This window comes from Sus scrofa, chromosome 13 (assembly GCF_000003025.6).
Source record: "Sus scrofa isolate TJ Tabasco breed Duroc chromosome 13, Sscrofa11.1, whole genome shotgun sequence".
NCBI lineage: Eukaryota > Metazoa > Chordata > Mammalia > Artiodactyla > Suidae > Sus > Sus scrofa.
The window spans coordinates 32,599,806-32,613,410 of record NC_010455.5 but is presented as its reverse complement, the minus strand read 5'-3'; the positions used below and the strand labels follow the sequence as shown (position 1 = coordinate 32,613,410).

The following is a 13,605-nucleotide window of genomic DNA, read 5'->3' as shown; positions in this document are numbered from 1 at the left end:
TAGGAAGCTGAGGTGAGGGCCTGGGCCCTGAAAGCTCCTGAGCATTTTGTATCCTGATTTTATAAGGGCCAGCCCTGCCTGAAAATTGAAAAACATGACCATCCACAAAAGTCATAGGCTTCGAGCTTTAAGAATAAGCTCCCCCTCCCTGACTACATGCCAAACAGGGAGCCCAAGCACTCAGTTCAGCCAGATTGGCGGCATGGGTACCCCATCACGACGTATGATCTCGGGAGCAGCCTCAGACTCAGGCACTCTTCCTGACCTTGTCAAGTATGGTCTTGCTGGCCAAAATGATGGTAAGGACGGGGTGACACCACTCAGAATGGAAAACCGTGCAATGTCCTTGACCACCTCCCTGGCAGCTGAGATGACAGCAGAGAAGAGTGCTTTGGGGGACAGAGATGGCCTCTCAGCCCCTCCATCTCAGCAGGGGGATCACCTATATCATGGCCAAAAGCAGGGAGGTTCCTGCCCACACAGCAGTAACATGCCTACCCCCGCGTGTATGCAATATAGTCTGTGGGAAGTGGAGAGGCCCAAGTGCTCACACTCACTACAGCCTTTAGAAAGTGGACATGGAAAAGCTGGCTCGGTTATGACTGAGTGGCTAATGAAGAGTTCTTACACCAGGCTTGACTGGCTCTGACATGCTATGCCCACCTGGTCACCCAAGAATAAGGACACACAGATACTCATTTTCCAAGGTATTTCTTTTGTAAAGGAGCCAGATTTGGCAACTAGACTGAAAATCTTCCAAAATTCTGTACAAATGTGTAATGTACAAATATACACAAGGCTTTTGCCAAGAAAAGACAGCACAACGAATGACAGAGGCGGCTTTGGTGTTACATACCACCTAGGGCATCTCAACAACCCCTAGGAATGCAAGGGGGTGCTGGATCATAACATAGGCTACACATGTAAAACACACTACATTACACTATATACACAGAAGTATAAAAGACCCACTGTCCCCTTGGCCAGCTCAAAAGCCCTCTGGCAGGAAGGCAGTCCATTCACCAGATAACTCATACAAGGGGAACTCCTTTAAGTGGGAGAACCTTTCAGAATGAAGTGGTTCACCCTAAAAACTATTAACAGCATGAGGCATGCCCTTAAAGAGAAAGGTGGTCAGAGTGAATTTAGGAGCTGGAGCACTCCGTGCTCTTTGTCACCCCTCTGAGTCTCACTCCATCTCAGTGAACCGGGCAAACATGGCCTTCCGTACAGCATCTTTGTAGGAATCTGCACCAGTGAGTCCATATGCGCTGCCTTTGGCTCCTAGGCCAGCTCCTTTTAGCCGGACTTGAGCCTGGGGAAAATAAAACTGCTGTCAGCAGCGGTGGGGTAGGGTGTAGACTGCTTTCACTCCCCTCATCCAGCCCACTCCCTACTGAGCATGAACACCCACTGGGAGACAAGGAAGGAAGTTAAAGTTGAAGATATGGCTTTCTGCACTGGAGACCTGGAGCAGGTTTAAGGACTGAAGGGATCAAATGCGTAAGGGAGACAGGTAGCTAGAACCACACTCTCCCAGCCCCATGCCTGCTCAGCAGGCACTGTGCCTTATAAGGGCTCCAAAGCACTGAAGCCCAGGGAAGGCCTGGTAATCTTGGGCACAGACTGCAGCAGGACAGCTCTAAGCCAGCAGAGTTCATGTGCACAAACCAATGGTGAAAGTATAACCTATGCTAGGCTACCAGGTCAGAGAGGGAAAAATCACTGGTGGTGCTCATGTCTAGAAGGCCAGTGGTTGCAGGCCTGAGCTCTGGTGGAGTAAGGATTTCTTATCACGGATGAAAACCCTACTAAATTATATTTGTTGTATATGTAACCAAAATCACTTAGAAAGAAAGATTAAAGCACATCACCTTTCTAAAAATCCAATCTAAGTTACATGGGTCTGAGTTGGTGTTAAGGACACAGAAATACAGAGTCCTTAGAAAAAGGTTTTAAATCAAGCAGGGACCACACCCAACCCTCCCAACTGACATCTTTAAAAAAAAAAAAAAAAATTCGTTGCTGTGGCTCTGGCGTAGGCCGGTGGCTACAGCTCCGATTCAACCCCTGGCCTGGGAACCTCCATATGCCGTGGGAGCGGCCCAAGAAATAGCAACAACAACAACAACAACAAAAGACAAAAAAAAAAAAAAAAATTAATATTTCTCTTCTACTGTAGTGTTTTTTCTTTTTTGGCTGTCCCGCGGCATATGGAGTTCCCAGGCCAGGATCCCTAGCCCACTGTGCCAGGCCAGGGATCGAACCTGTGTCCCGGCACTCCTAAGATGCCGCCGATCCCATTGTGCCACAGTGGGAACTCCCAACTGACATCTAAAAAGGAGGGTAAAACATGGGAGAGCTGCAGGGAGAGGGCTCATCTTCCTCATCTCATCTTTGGGGTAAGCCTGCAAGCCAATGAAGCCTAATCCCACTGCTTACCTCAATGGGGGCTGTGATGCCTTGACACTTTCTTCCCAAACCCGAGCCTTCCCTCCAACCCATGGCCTGCAGCATCTTGTTGCCAATGTTACTGTGGTCAATGCCATCTTTGGTGGGCTGCTCGTAATTCCTGCCAGTGGCAAACACACAGTTACTTAAAACAGCCAGAGCTGTGGCTCACAAAGTGGAAAATGTGCACAACACATACACAGTGCCAGCATCAAACTGCTTCTTGCGCTTGGGTTCTGGAGGTTCTGGGATGCCATACTTCTCTCGTCTTTCTGCAGCTCGATCCCGGTATTTCATCTAAGTGGGAAAACAAATACTGCTAGACAATCTGTGGGTAGTCTCAGGCACCCACACTTCAAGATTACCATTTCAAGTGCTTTCTTCATCTGGAGCTTGGCCTTTTATTTTTATTTATTTTTAAAATGATTTTTATTTTTTCCATTGGAGCTTGGCCTTTTAGAGTGGTCTGAAATACCACATGCTCTGCCTCCCTCACTAGACTTGGTCATATCCAAAACAGCAGGTTTGTAGAGATGAATTATGTGTGGAACCTGGGGCAGAACTGAGTTCCCAACAAGCAAGTGGTTTTATTTGATGAGTACCTTCTTTTCTTTTTTTTGGCTGCACCAGTGGCCTGTAGATGTTTCCAGGCCAGGAAATCAAACCCACACCACAGCAGTAACCTAAGCCACGGGAATGGCAACATCAGATCCTTAACCTGCTACACTACAAGACAACTCCAATGAGTCACCTCTTGTCAAGCTCTTCAACCAGCTTGCTGGGCATGGGCAGAGCCTGCCAACATCTTAGAGGGAGAGGCGGGCAGAGCTGCTGTTCCCCCTCAGCATTGGGACAGGCCCACCTCCAAGAGCAGACAGAGCCAAGGAGGCTTCTAGAGACCTTCTAGTCTCTGGGGAGCTGGCACCATAAACAATGGGAGAAACACGAACAAACAAAAAAACCAGGAAAACAAAAGCCCTAACTATAGATTCCTCAGAATTATCTTGAGAAATTTCGAGTAACTTGCTCACTTGTTCATTTCTAACATACAGGCCTCTATTTATATTTAAAACCCTGCCCAGGAGTTCCCAGTGTGGCGCAAGGGAAATGAATCTGACTAGGAACCATGAGGTTGTGGGTTTATCTCTGGCCTTGCTCAGTGGGCTAAGGATCCGGTGTTGCTGTGAGCTGTGGTGTAGGTCACAGACTCAGCTCAGATTTGGCATGGCTGTGGCTGTGGCTGGCAGCTGCAGCTCCGATTAGACCCCTAGCCTGGGAACCTCCCTATGCTGCGCGGGTGCAGCCCTAAAAAGACAAAATAAATAACAAACAAACAAACAAAAAATGCCACCCTGCCCAGCTGGCTCTCAACCTGCCTTATCAACTAGCAAATGACTGCCCATTACTGGCCTCACAGGCTCTCCTGCCCACTGCTTCCTCCCTCATTACCTGCAGTCCTGCTGTTCTCAGCATCATTTGAAGCTGCCCTCATTGCCCATGAAGGCTTCCCTGGCCAGGCCAAGCCAGCTCACTTTCTCCTTACTAAAATCTAGCGTACTTCACCAGCAAGTATCTGGCACTCAGGACTTGTGAGCAGTCCTGAACACCCTCATAGAGAGACAGTGTAGGGCTCACTAAGCATACACTGCCTGAGTCCAGTCTACATGAGCCACAATGGTCAGGTGACAAGTGTTTGACAAATCCCCACCCTGCCCCTGGGACCTGGAACAAGTGCTACAAATAAAAGCCAAAGGCAGTTACCCCAAGACACTCTTTCTAGCGGCACAATGACCCCCATTCACCTCTCTCTCCCTCAGCTCCAAGGCTTCCAGCTCCTGCTCACTCAATCTGGATCGTCGGTAGATGTCCATGTTTTGCTATATGAGAGATTTGACAGACAAAAAGAATTCAGACCATCCCAATTTGAAATATCACAACATTATCAGTATCTACTGTATTCTCCAATTCACTATACTACAGTATGAAAGCCAGAGCCTGGTGTATATGGAGCTGCCATGCTCCTTTCCACTTTAAAATCTGAGACACTATAATCAGGAGTAGCCTTCTAAAAGGCAATTACTCAAGAGGTATTTACTGAACCTTCCCTACTGTCGGGGTACCTGCTGCCTCCCCACCCTGCCTCAGATCAGGTCAGAGAAGCATGGTCACCTTGTGTAGGTCTGAGAGCTGCTGGTGCCTGACCAGGGCGTCTTTGTTTGGGAACTGGCGCCGGCAGAGCAAGCAGGCCATCTTCTTCCAGTCGGCCAGCTTTTCTTCCTCACTCTCAAGTCTCTCCACTAGCTCCTCTTCATTGTCACTGTCACCACTATAAGCAGCAACCAGACCCCTCTAGGGACAAAAGGAGGGTGGGTCATTGGAAGCACAACTGAAAGATAGCAATGGCTAAAAGTAACGCCTAATCCAAGCTGTGAGAAAACCCCACTTCACCACTTGTGTGAAGCGGTCAGGTCCTCTAGTGCTGGGCCCCACAGCCTCCCGGCACCAACCCTCTTGGGGCATAAGAAGAGTTTCTGGATGGCTGTTTGCAAACTACTGACCATGTCTGAAAATCCCAAATACAATGATCACAGTAATGGCCCACTCAATTAGTGTCTACCAAGTAAAATACGTTTTTTTCTTGTCTTAATTTTCTCTCTCCAGACCGTTAAAACTCTCTATTTACAAACGCAATAAAACTCAATTAACTGAGCTCAGGAATTCAGGCTTCATTCTCTGCTCCATCTCACCTGCTCCCATGCAGAGAAAACAAAGCCTTGAACATGGATACTATGTGTAGAAGCTGTTCCAAATACCCACTGGCAGTGACCACATCCCATTTTAAGTAGGAATCACATTAGCCAAGATGTAGCTGAGTTTCAAAAGTGAGACACAAAGCACAGATATGGCCTTTACACACTGGTGGTACTTCCTTACTTTGAGGGGATTTTCCTCGTCTCCATTTCGCACCAATTCAGGGATGAGCTGCTGCCTTTCTGCTAAGGCTCCCTAGGAAACAAAGAACAAGTCGTAAACCTGAAGTTTCACCTAATTTACCTAAGTTCCCCTGACGAAGGATGGCTATTCCTATACTGTTACCTTCTTCTCAAAGAGAGCAAACCCAGCATCTGCTGCAGCAGATTCTCTCCTTTCTTCTTCCCTCAAGGAATTGACAGGTTGAAAGCTGTTTTTAAAATTTTCTTTCTGCTTGTTTAAACTCTTAGCCCAGCGTTCCATGTCTTTGGCAATCTAAAGTCAAACAATAATCATGAAAAGAACACTTAAGTGGAGGAACTTGGACAACACTTAGTCTCCTATGCCATGACAATAAACCATTAAGGGTCTTATCTCAACCACACAGTCTGTAACAAAACCCCATTTGCCCTTATCTATATGAGGTGCTAATGCATACAACCAAAGTCTTTTTTTTCTTTTTTGTCTTTTTGCCTTTTCTAGGGCCACTCCCACGGCATATGGAGGTTCCCAGGGTAGGGGTCCAATCGGAGCCATAGCCACCGGCCTACATCAGAGCCACAGCAACTCGGGATCCAAGCTGCGTCTGCAACCTGCACCACAGCTCACAGCAACACTGGATCCTCAACCCACTGAGCAAGGCCAGGGATTGAACCCGCCACCTCATGGTTCCTAGTCGGATTTATTAACCACTGCACCATGACGGGAACTCCTAACCAAAGTCTTTAATGAATACTGCTCAAAAGTCTGTGAGCTTTCAGGAGTTCCCTCCACTAAGTACAAAGGCAACTGACAGACAACACACACACAACTACACTAAAAAAACTGCAAAATGCTCTACAAACTTGACACAAAAGAATCCAAATAAAGCTGATATAAATGTCACAGCCTACTCCCCAACCCTCCCCTCCTCAAATTAAGCCCAATACCCCAGAGAGTAATATGAGTCTGCTGGTTGGGTCATGTTCCCACCTGCTGGGCTGTTTTGCTCTTGGGTTTCTCTTTCTTTTCCTTCCCCTCTTTCGCAGGAGGGAGGCCCGTCTGCTGGTGGGAGTTAGACTCCGCGGCCGGCACATAGGTCTCCTTTTCTCCATCCCAGTACAGGTACTGCTGAGTTAAGGAATTGTAGTAGTACTAGAAATAAAACACATTATTTATTTCTTTTTATTTAATGATTTTTATTTTTTTCCCACTATAGCTGGTTTACAGCATTCTGTCAATTTTCTACTGTACGGCAAGGTGACCCAGTCACACACTGAAATAAAACACAATTAATGCAGACTTTCTGTTATGTAGAACCATTAACTTAAAGAAGTATTTTGTCAAAAAGGCACATCAAGGAGTTCCTGCTGTGGTACAACGGGTCAAGAACCTGATGAAATGGCTCAGGTTGCTGCAGAGGCAAGGGTTTGACCCCTGGCCCAGTGCAGTGAGTTAAGACGACCCAGCATTGCCACAGCTGCAGCAAAGTTATTAAAAAAACAAAAAAAAGCACATCAAAGTTGTTCGGGGAGTTCCCTCATGGCTCAGTGGGTTAAGGATCCAGTGTTGTCACTGCTGTGTCTCTGGTTATAGCTGTGGCACAGGTATTCCTGGCCAAGGAATTTCCACATGCCATGGGCATGGCCAAAAAAAAAGGTGTTTTGTCAAAAAGTGAAACATAAAGACATAAAACATGTGCACCAGTAATATTTCCTTGCAGAGAGAAGGACGTGCTTGTACACTTTGGTGTAGTAAGGATGATGAACCAATCAGCGAAGAGGTGTGAAACTTCTGGGGCAAAAGCAGAATGCGGTTTCTTTTCAAGAGTCCAGTTCCCATTAATTTAATTCCTGGGCCTAGAGGGAACCCAAAGAGCAGTGGGTCTCTTTTCCATAGATAGACCATTTATACAAACCAGGTGGCCAGAACAGGGTTTAGGAGCTTTTTCTCACATGTCCTCCATGACAAGCAGTTAACATTTCATTTTTGGGTTCAATCATGCAGAACCCTGCCTGTGCACACCTAGGCAACCACACATAGGTGGTAAAATGCTAGCTTGGGAGCCTGGAAGGAGGTAACAGGGTGAAGGAGCCTGATCTGAAATGTGTAGAGAGAACTACAACAGAGAATAGATAGTAGCTACCTCTCCTTTCCTCTCTAATGTCCACTCACTCATTATACCTGATCAATAGGAACCCAGGAGAGACCGCCAACATTGTATCTCTTCCAGGGAAGGTGATGTGGATCAGACACAGGAGCCACAACTTCTGTGGCCACCAAGGAGAACCGCCTAGGAAATGGCCAGACTTCACCAACGAGAGCAGTAAAGCATGTAGAGGCTTGGCCTGCTAGGTAGGCTCCACATAGCTTCACACCGGACTCTCTCAGAAACCACAAGCTCTCAGTGCCAAGTTCCTGTCAAAAGCACTTATTTTTACTATTCTCTCTCTATATATATACAGCTCCTCATCATAAATAGTTGTTTATGTAGTGTTAATGTTGCTTTTCCTCTTTAAAAGTTATATATAGCACCACAAATAAAACATCATGCCACAGGTCTGCTAATTTCTACTCTCAAGAATATAAAGGGTTGTTAATAAGAAGCCAGACATGAAAGGTCACATATTATCTGATTCCATTTATATAAAATGTCTTATTCAGAATAGGCAAATCATAGAGCCAGAGAGCAGATAGTGGTTGCTGGGGTGAGGAGGGACAGGGTTTGGGTTTTTTGGGGGAGAGTGATCAAAATTTCTAGAATGAGATAGTGGTGATGGTTGTACAACACTGTGAATATACTAACCACCACTTAAGTGAATACTCTAAACCATCTATAAATTTTAACTTAACAATCTATGGTAATAGGAATAAGAACAGTGGTTACTGAAGGGGGAGGGTACTGACTGGCTAGAACATGAGGAACGTTCAGCATGCTAGGAATGTTTATTCTAGCTCTTATCTCAGTGCTGGTAAATGTATGAAAACATATACAAGTAAACATTCAAAAAACTGCATGTGTCAGTTTTGTGCATTTTCCCATATGTACATTAAACCTCAAAATATACATTTTATTTGCTTTGTTTTTCGCTTTTTAGGGCCACACCTGAAGCATATGGAGGGTCCCAGGCTAGCGGTCCAATCGGAGCCATATAGCCACAGCAATGCCAGATCCAAGCCTCATCTGCAACCTACCCACAGCTCACGGCAACGCTGGATCCCTGACCTACTGAGCAAGGACAGGGATTGAACCTGCATCCTCATGGATACTAGTAGGATTTGTTTCCATCGCACCACAATGGGAACTTCCCAAAACATATTTTAAATTACCTGTGAGTTGGGGTCATAATACAGCCCTGTGGTTGGATCATAATAATATCCTGAAGATTCATCATACTGGTAAGTGGATGTGTCAGGCACTGCTGCAAAAACAAGATCCAGCACACAGTCATTTGCAGGTAAGAAATTGGCTTTACTTCCAATTCTAAGCCACTGAGATGCAGCAGGCCTTAATGATCTTCTTCTCTCACATCCCCAAGTGTCCCTCTGACACCCCCAAAGGGAGAGGAACTCTTATTAAACAGAGACAACAACTAGGACCTTCCAACTGTCAATAGCCCCATGAGGTTTAGCTTACCATATTTGGTACCAGGAACTACACCAGTGGGGGAAGCGGCTGGGGCCTGTGTACTTGTGCTAGTGCTAGGCTGTGCTTCCTCAGTCTGGAAAGAACAGCAGCTTCAATATAATTTCAACTGTAAAGCCTCTCAAGAGAACTAAATCACTGCAATCATCCAGCAGGTAGGGCTCCCTGACAGACACACTACAGCAATGATCTAAGGCAATCCTTGAGCAAAACACTTGCTAACAACTTTCTTCCTAAAGGTCAAGTTGAAGCATGCATAGTATAAATATACCCTGTTTGGAATCTTATATTAAAATATATACACAAAACTATTTTATTAGCTAATACTATCAGACAGAGAGAAATAAGTGTGTGTGTGTGTATATTATTCAACCCTATATCATACAGCAGGAAAAGGTAACACTTGTACAGCAACACAACATTTCCCCCAGTCATCAGTTCTGTACTTAGGATGATAGGATTACCGGAGAGCCGGGTGTATTGGAGGTTTGGTTATACAGCTGGGGACTCTGAGACACTACAGCTGCTGAGGTGGTGGTCACTGCTGTGCCTGATGACAAACATAGGGGTTAGGAAGAGCCGAGGCACTGAATTCGAAGCCAAATACTGTTATCTGTAATGCCCAATCTAGCATCTGTCTTTGTATATTTCAGTTCTTAACAACCTAATTCCCAGTAAGTTGCTTGAACCTATTATTTTCATTTTTATAATCCCACTAGAATGTGACACACAAAGTCAAACATTCTATATGACAGCTAAGAAGGAAGGGAAGAACGTCTTCATATCTGCTCTGGGGTTGAGAATCTTTATAATTCTGGAACAAGGAGTTCCCGTCGTGGCACAGTGGTTAACGAATCCGACTAGGAACCATGAGGTTGCGGGTTCCATCCCTGCTGTCGCTCAGTGGGCTGAGGATCTGGCATTGCCGTGAGCTGTGGTGTAGGTTGCAGACGCGGCTCGGATTCCACATTGCTGTGGCTCTGGCGTAGGCTGGTGGCTACAGCTCCAATTAGACCCCTGGCCTGGGAACCTCCATATGCCTCGGGAGTGGCCCAAAAAATGGCAAAAAGACAAAAAAGACAAAAAAAAAAAAAAAAACAAAAAAAACAAAAAAAAACCTCTGGAACAAAAACTAAAGCAAAATCTTCTTAAAGTGACCCTTTTGACTGATGCCTAGACACCACTTTTTTTTTTTTTTTCGCTTTTTAGGGCCGCACCTGTGGCATATCGAGGTTCCCAGGCTAGAGTTCGAATCGGAGCTGTAGCTGCCTGCTTGCACCATAGCCACAGCAACGCCAGATCTGAGCCGTGTCTGCAACCTACACCACAGCTCACAGAAGTGCCAGATCCTTAACCCACAGAGCGAGGCCAGGGATCGAACCTGCAACCTCAGGGTTCCTAGTCGGATTTCTTTCCACTGCGCCATGACGTGAACTCCTAGACACCAGACTCTAGAGCCACACTGTCTCTGATCACCTGAACCAACTTGGGCACCCATGCCTCCTAACAACACAGAGAGGGGAAATACCGAATTCAAGTCCAAGGATGAACACTTATCACAACATGGTCTCTAAAAGGTTCCCATCAGCTCCTGATGTACACGAGTGATCCCAATCTTCTCCCAGGATCTTAGGCACATGGTGACAACCTTAAATGTGCCCCCACCCCCAGCTCCACCATGTCTTGCAGGTAAATGGCTCTTCTAGATTTATTCGGGTCTAGTGAGAATATCTAGTTGAATCTCAATTATATTTACTTAAATAAAAGATAAAAGGGACATAAAATTTATTACCTGATGCAGATGATGCATCAGATTCCAATCCTCCAGCTTGTTGCTGATAAAACTGCTGGTAATCCTGTGAATACTGAAGAAAAGTCCACCATTAAAGCTGCTATTCTCAGGCACAGCCTGGAGACCAGAAGTTGGATGCTGGCCAAATCTACTGACCTGAGCATACTGGGCGTAGCCATCTTGGCCTGGTTGCAGGTAACTGTAGTCAACACTGCCTCCTTCACCACTCTGAGACTACAAAATGTCAAAAAAAAGGAAACAGACAAACTTAGTGGATATCAAGTTTTTTAAAATGTCATTGGAGAGCTTCCAAGGCAAGCACTGAAGCAGAGGTTACTTCTGTGAATCTGTGTAACATCACCACACTACTTTGAGCAAAAAGATCCTCCATCTCACCTGGGTGGATGACCACTGAGCGGCAGCAATGGCTGTACTAGCCACAGAGAAGGCGCTGACCCGGTTACCATCTGGGAGGACCAAGTCTCTGAAACCATAAAGATCCAATCATGTGATTCTATCTCAGTATGTGTCCAAACACTAACTTCACACTACCTAGCAAACAGCAATTCACTCCAGCCTTGGTTGGAAGCTCTCTAATGCCAACAAGGCCACATTTCAGAGCAAGGAGGGATTTCCGTGGACAAAGCCCTCAGTAGGCAAGTGTCCCCGTAGTATTTCTGTTCCACACTGTACCCTGCCATCTAGTAAGGTGTCTGCTGGATGAGCAATGATACTAGAAACGGGAAATTTACATTGCTAGAGAGAGTGGAGCTCTATATACATGAAGCTGTATATTAGCATGCTTTTCTAGAAGGAAAGGATTATTTCCAGATGGGTTTGCACTGTCCTGAAGCAGTCTGCATAGCACATATTCTCAACCCTTCTGCCATCTTTGTTCTGCTCTGAAGTTTTCTGGCAACTGGTTACTAAGGACAGGAAGAAATAAGCTCTAAAAAGATAAGAAGACAACAACTGTTTCCTTCCAGCCTTGGCAACCAGGAAGGACAGCATCTGGGCGCTTTGGGCGCAGTTAGCAAGGTGTCTGTCCCCAGGCAAGAGTGTGGATGCAATAGTTTGAAGTAAGGACAACAAAGCCACTCACTTTCTGGCACTTTTTGCAAAATCAACCCCAATAGTTTTGCCATCAATTTTCAAAGGAGGATGGAGGCTCTGTAGTATCTGAAGCAGCTGAGAAGCATCCTAAAAGAGAATGTGAAGAAAAATAATTTTGTCATTTAATTGAAAATCTCGCCCTACCACCTATCCCATTCAAAGAAGTATTTTAAAAGAAGAGCAATTCACAGAGTTCCCTTTGTGGCTCAGTGGTTAACTAATCCAACTAGGAACCATGAGGTTGTGGATGTGATCCCTGGCCTTGCTCAATGGGTTAAGAATCCGGCATTGCCGTGAGCTGTGGTGTAGGTTGCAGACATGGCTCGGATCTGGTGTTGCTGTGGCTCTGGCTCTGGCTGGCGGCTACTGCTCTGCCTAGACCCTTAGCCTGGGAAGCTCCATATGCTGCCAAGTGTGGCCCTCAAAAAGACAAAAGACAAAACAACAACAACAACAAAAACGGAGAGCAATTCATTACTATTTGTGGGTATGAAATCTCAAGGAATAAAAAAACACCCTCCTTCCTCCAGAACATGAAGGTATCCAATATTATTTTATTTAATTTTGCTTTTTAGGGCCACACCTGTGGCATATGGAAGTTCCCAGGCTAGGGGTCTAATCAGAGCTGCGGCTTGTTGGTCTACGCCATGATCTGAGCCATGTCTACAAGGCCAGGGATCGAACCTGCATCCTCATGGATACTGGTTAGGTTTGTTAACCACTGAGCCACGATGGGAGCTCCGGTATCCAGTATTATTAAAAGAATAAATGCTAAATCAATCCAAAACAAAGCAAAGCATGAAGAAAGGATGAAATCATGGCTTAAACTTCAGTGATGCCAGTTACTTACAAGTATATATGTTATTTTTACCACTTAACTGAAGTCATGAGTCTGTAATTCAGCACTACAATAACTGTCACTATGTAGTCTTGAACTTTGGGCTCAAGGAGCCTTACATATAGTATCATAATTGGATGAACTACATTTGCCTATTAAAGCTCAGTTTCCTTTAAACAGAAAGATTTAACAAACTCCTCACCATTGCAGAAGACAGCTGCACAAACGCGAAACCTCTGTTCTGCTGGGTCTGTTTATCTTTTATGAGGCGAATGTTATTGACAGCTAAGGACGCGTAGGGAGACAGCGCTGTCATGATGGAATCCACCACAGTGTGTGGAGCTATGTTTCGAAGTATGATTGCTGGGGGTGAATGAGACAAATGACATATGTATGCATTCCGACCACCAATGACTTTCCAGGCAGGTTCAAATACAAACAAATGCTGAGAGGTTTCTAGTACATGTGATTCTTGAACAATGCAGTGGGGTTAGAGGTGCTGACCCCACCCCCACCCCAACCATGCAATCAAAAATCTGTGTATAACCTTACAGTCAGCCCTCTGTACTGGTAGTTCCACACCCCCAGATTCAACCAATAGCAGATGGTGTAGTACTGTACAATTTACTGACAATAAAAAGCATATAAGTAGACCTACACAGTTCAAACCCATGTTGTTCAAGGGTCAACTGTGTATATTCCACTTTGACATGGAGAAGATTGTAAAAACCAAACCAATCTTTTTTTCTTCCCGTGCCACAGCAGTGACAACACCAGATCCTTAACCAATTGTGACACAAGAGAATGCCTAAAAAC

At 45.4% G+C, this 13,605-nt stretch overlaps 1 protein-coding gene across 7 annotated transcripts in view; it reads right to left on the bottom strand.

Moving 5' to 3' along the window:
• The window catches only part of RBM5 (RNA binding motif protein 5), a 32,937-nt gene continuing 20,026 nt past the window's right edge, over positions 695-13,605 (bottom strand). For 4 of the 7 annotated variants that reach the window (XR_002337528.1, XR_002337530.1, XR_002337529.1 and 1 more), the window contains 15 exons: positions 12,992-13,152; positions 11,941-12,038; positions 11,235-11,322; positions 10,995-11,072; positions 10,839-10,911; positions 9,511-9,596; positions 8,731-8,822; positions 6,394-6,555; positions 5,548-5,697; positions 5,386-5,457; positions 4,621-4,800; positions 4,254-4,328; positions 2,651-2,748; positions 2,443-2,572; positions 695-1,315 (listed from right to left, as the gene is read on the bottom strand). Coding sequence is in view for 1 of the 7 variants with exons in the window: in XM_005669588.3 (XP_005669645.1) it covers positions 1,190-1,315; positions 2,443-2,572; positions 2,651-2,748; positions 4,254-4,328; positions 4,621-4,800; positions 5,386-5,457; positions 5,548-5,697; positions 6,394-6,555; positions 8,731-8,822; positions 9,038-9,122; positions 9,511-9,596; positions 10,839-10,911; positions 10,995-11,072; positions 11,235-11,322; positions 11,941-12,038; positions 12,992-13,152 (1,754 nt within the window). In the remaining 6 variants the exon portion in view is untranslated. Of the gene's footprint in view, positions 1,316-2,442; positions 2,573-2,650; positions 2,749-4,212; positions 4,329-4,620; positions 4,801-5,385; positions 5,458-5,547; positions 5,698-6,393; positions 6,556-8,730; positions 8,823-9,037; positions 9,123-9,510; positions 9,597-10,838; positions 10,912-10,994; positions 11,073-11,234; positions 11,323-11,940; positions 12,039-12,991; positions 13,153-13,605 lie in introns of all 7 variants that reach the window. The other 3 variants (XR_002337527.1, XM_005669588.3, XR_002337531.1) reach the window with 3 other exon arrangements.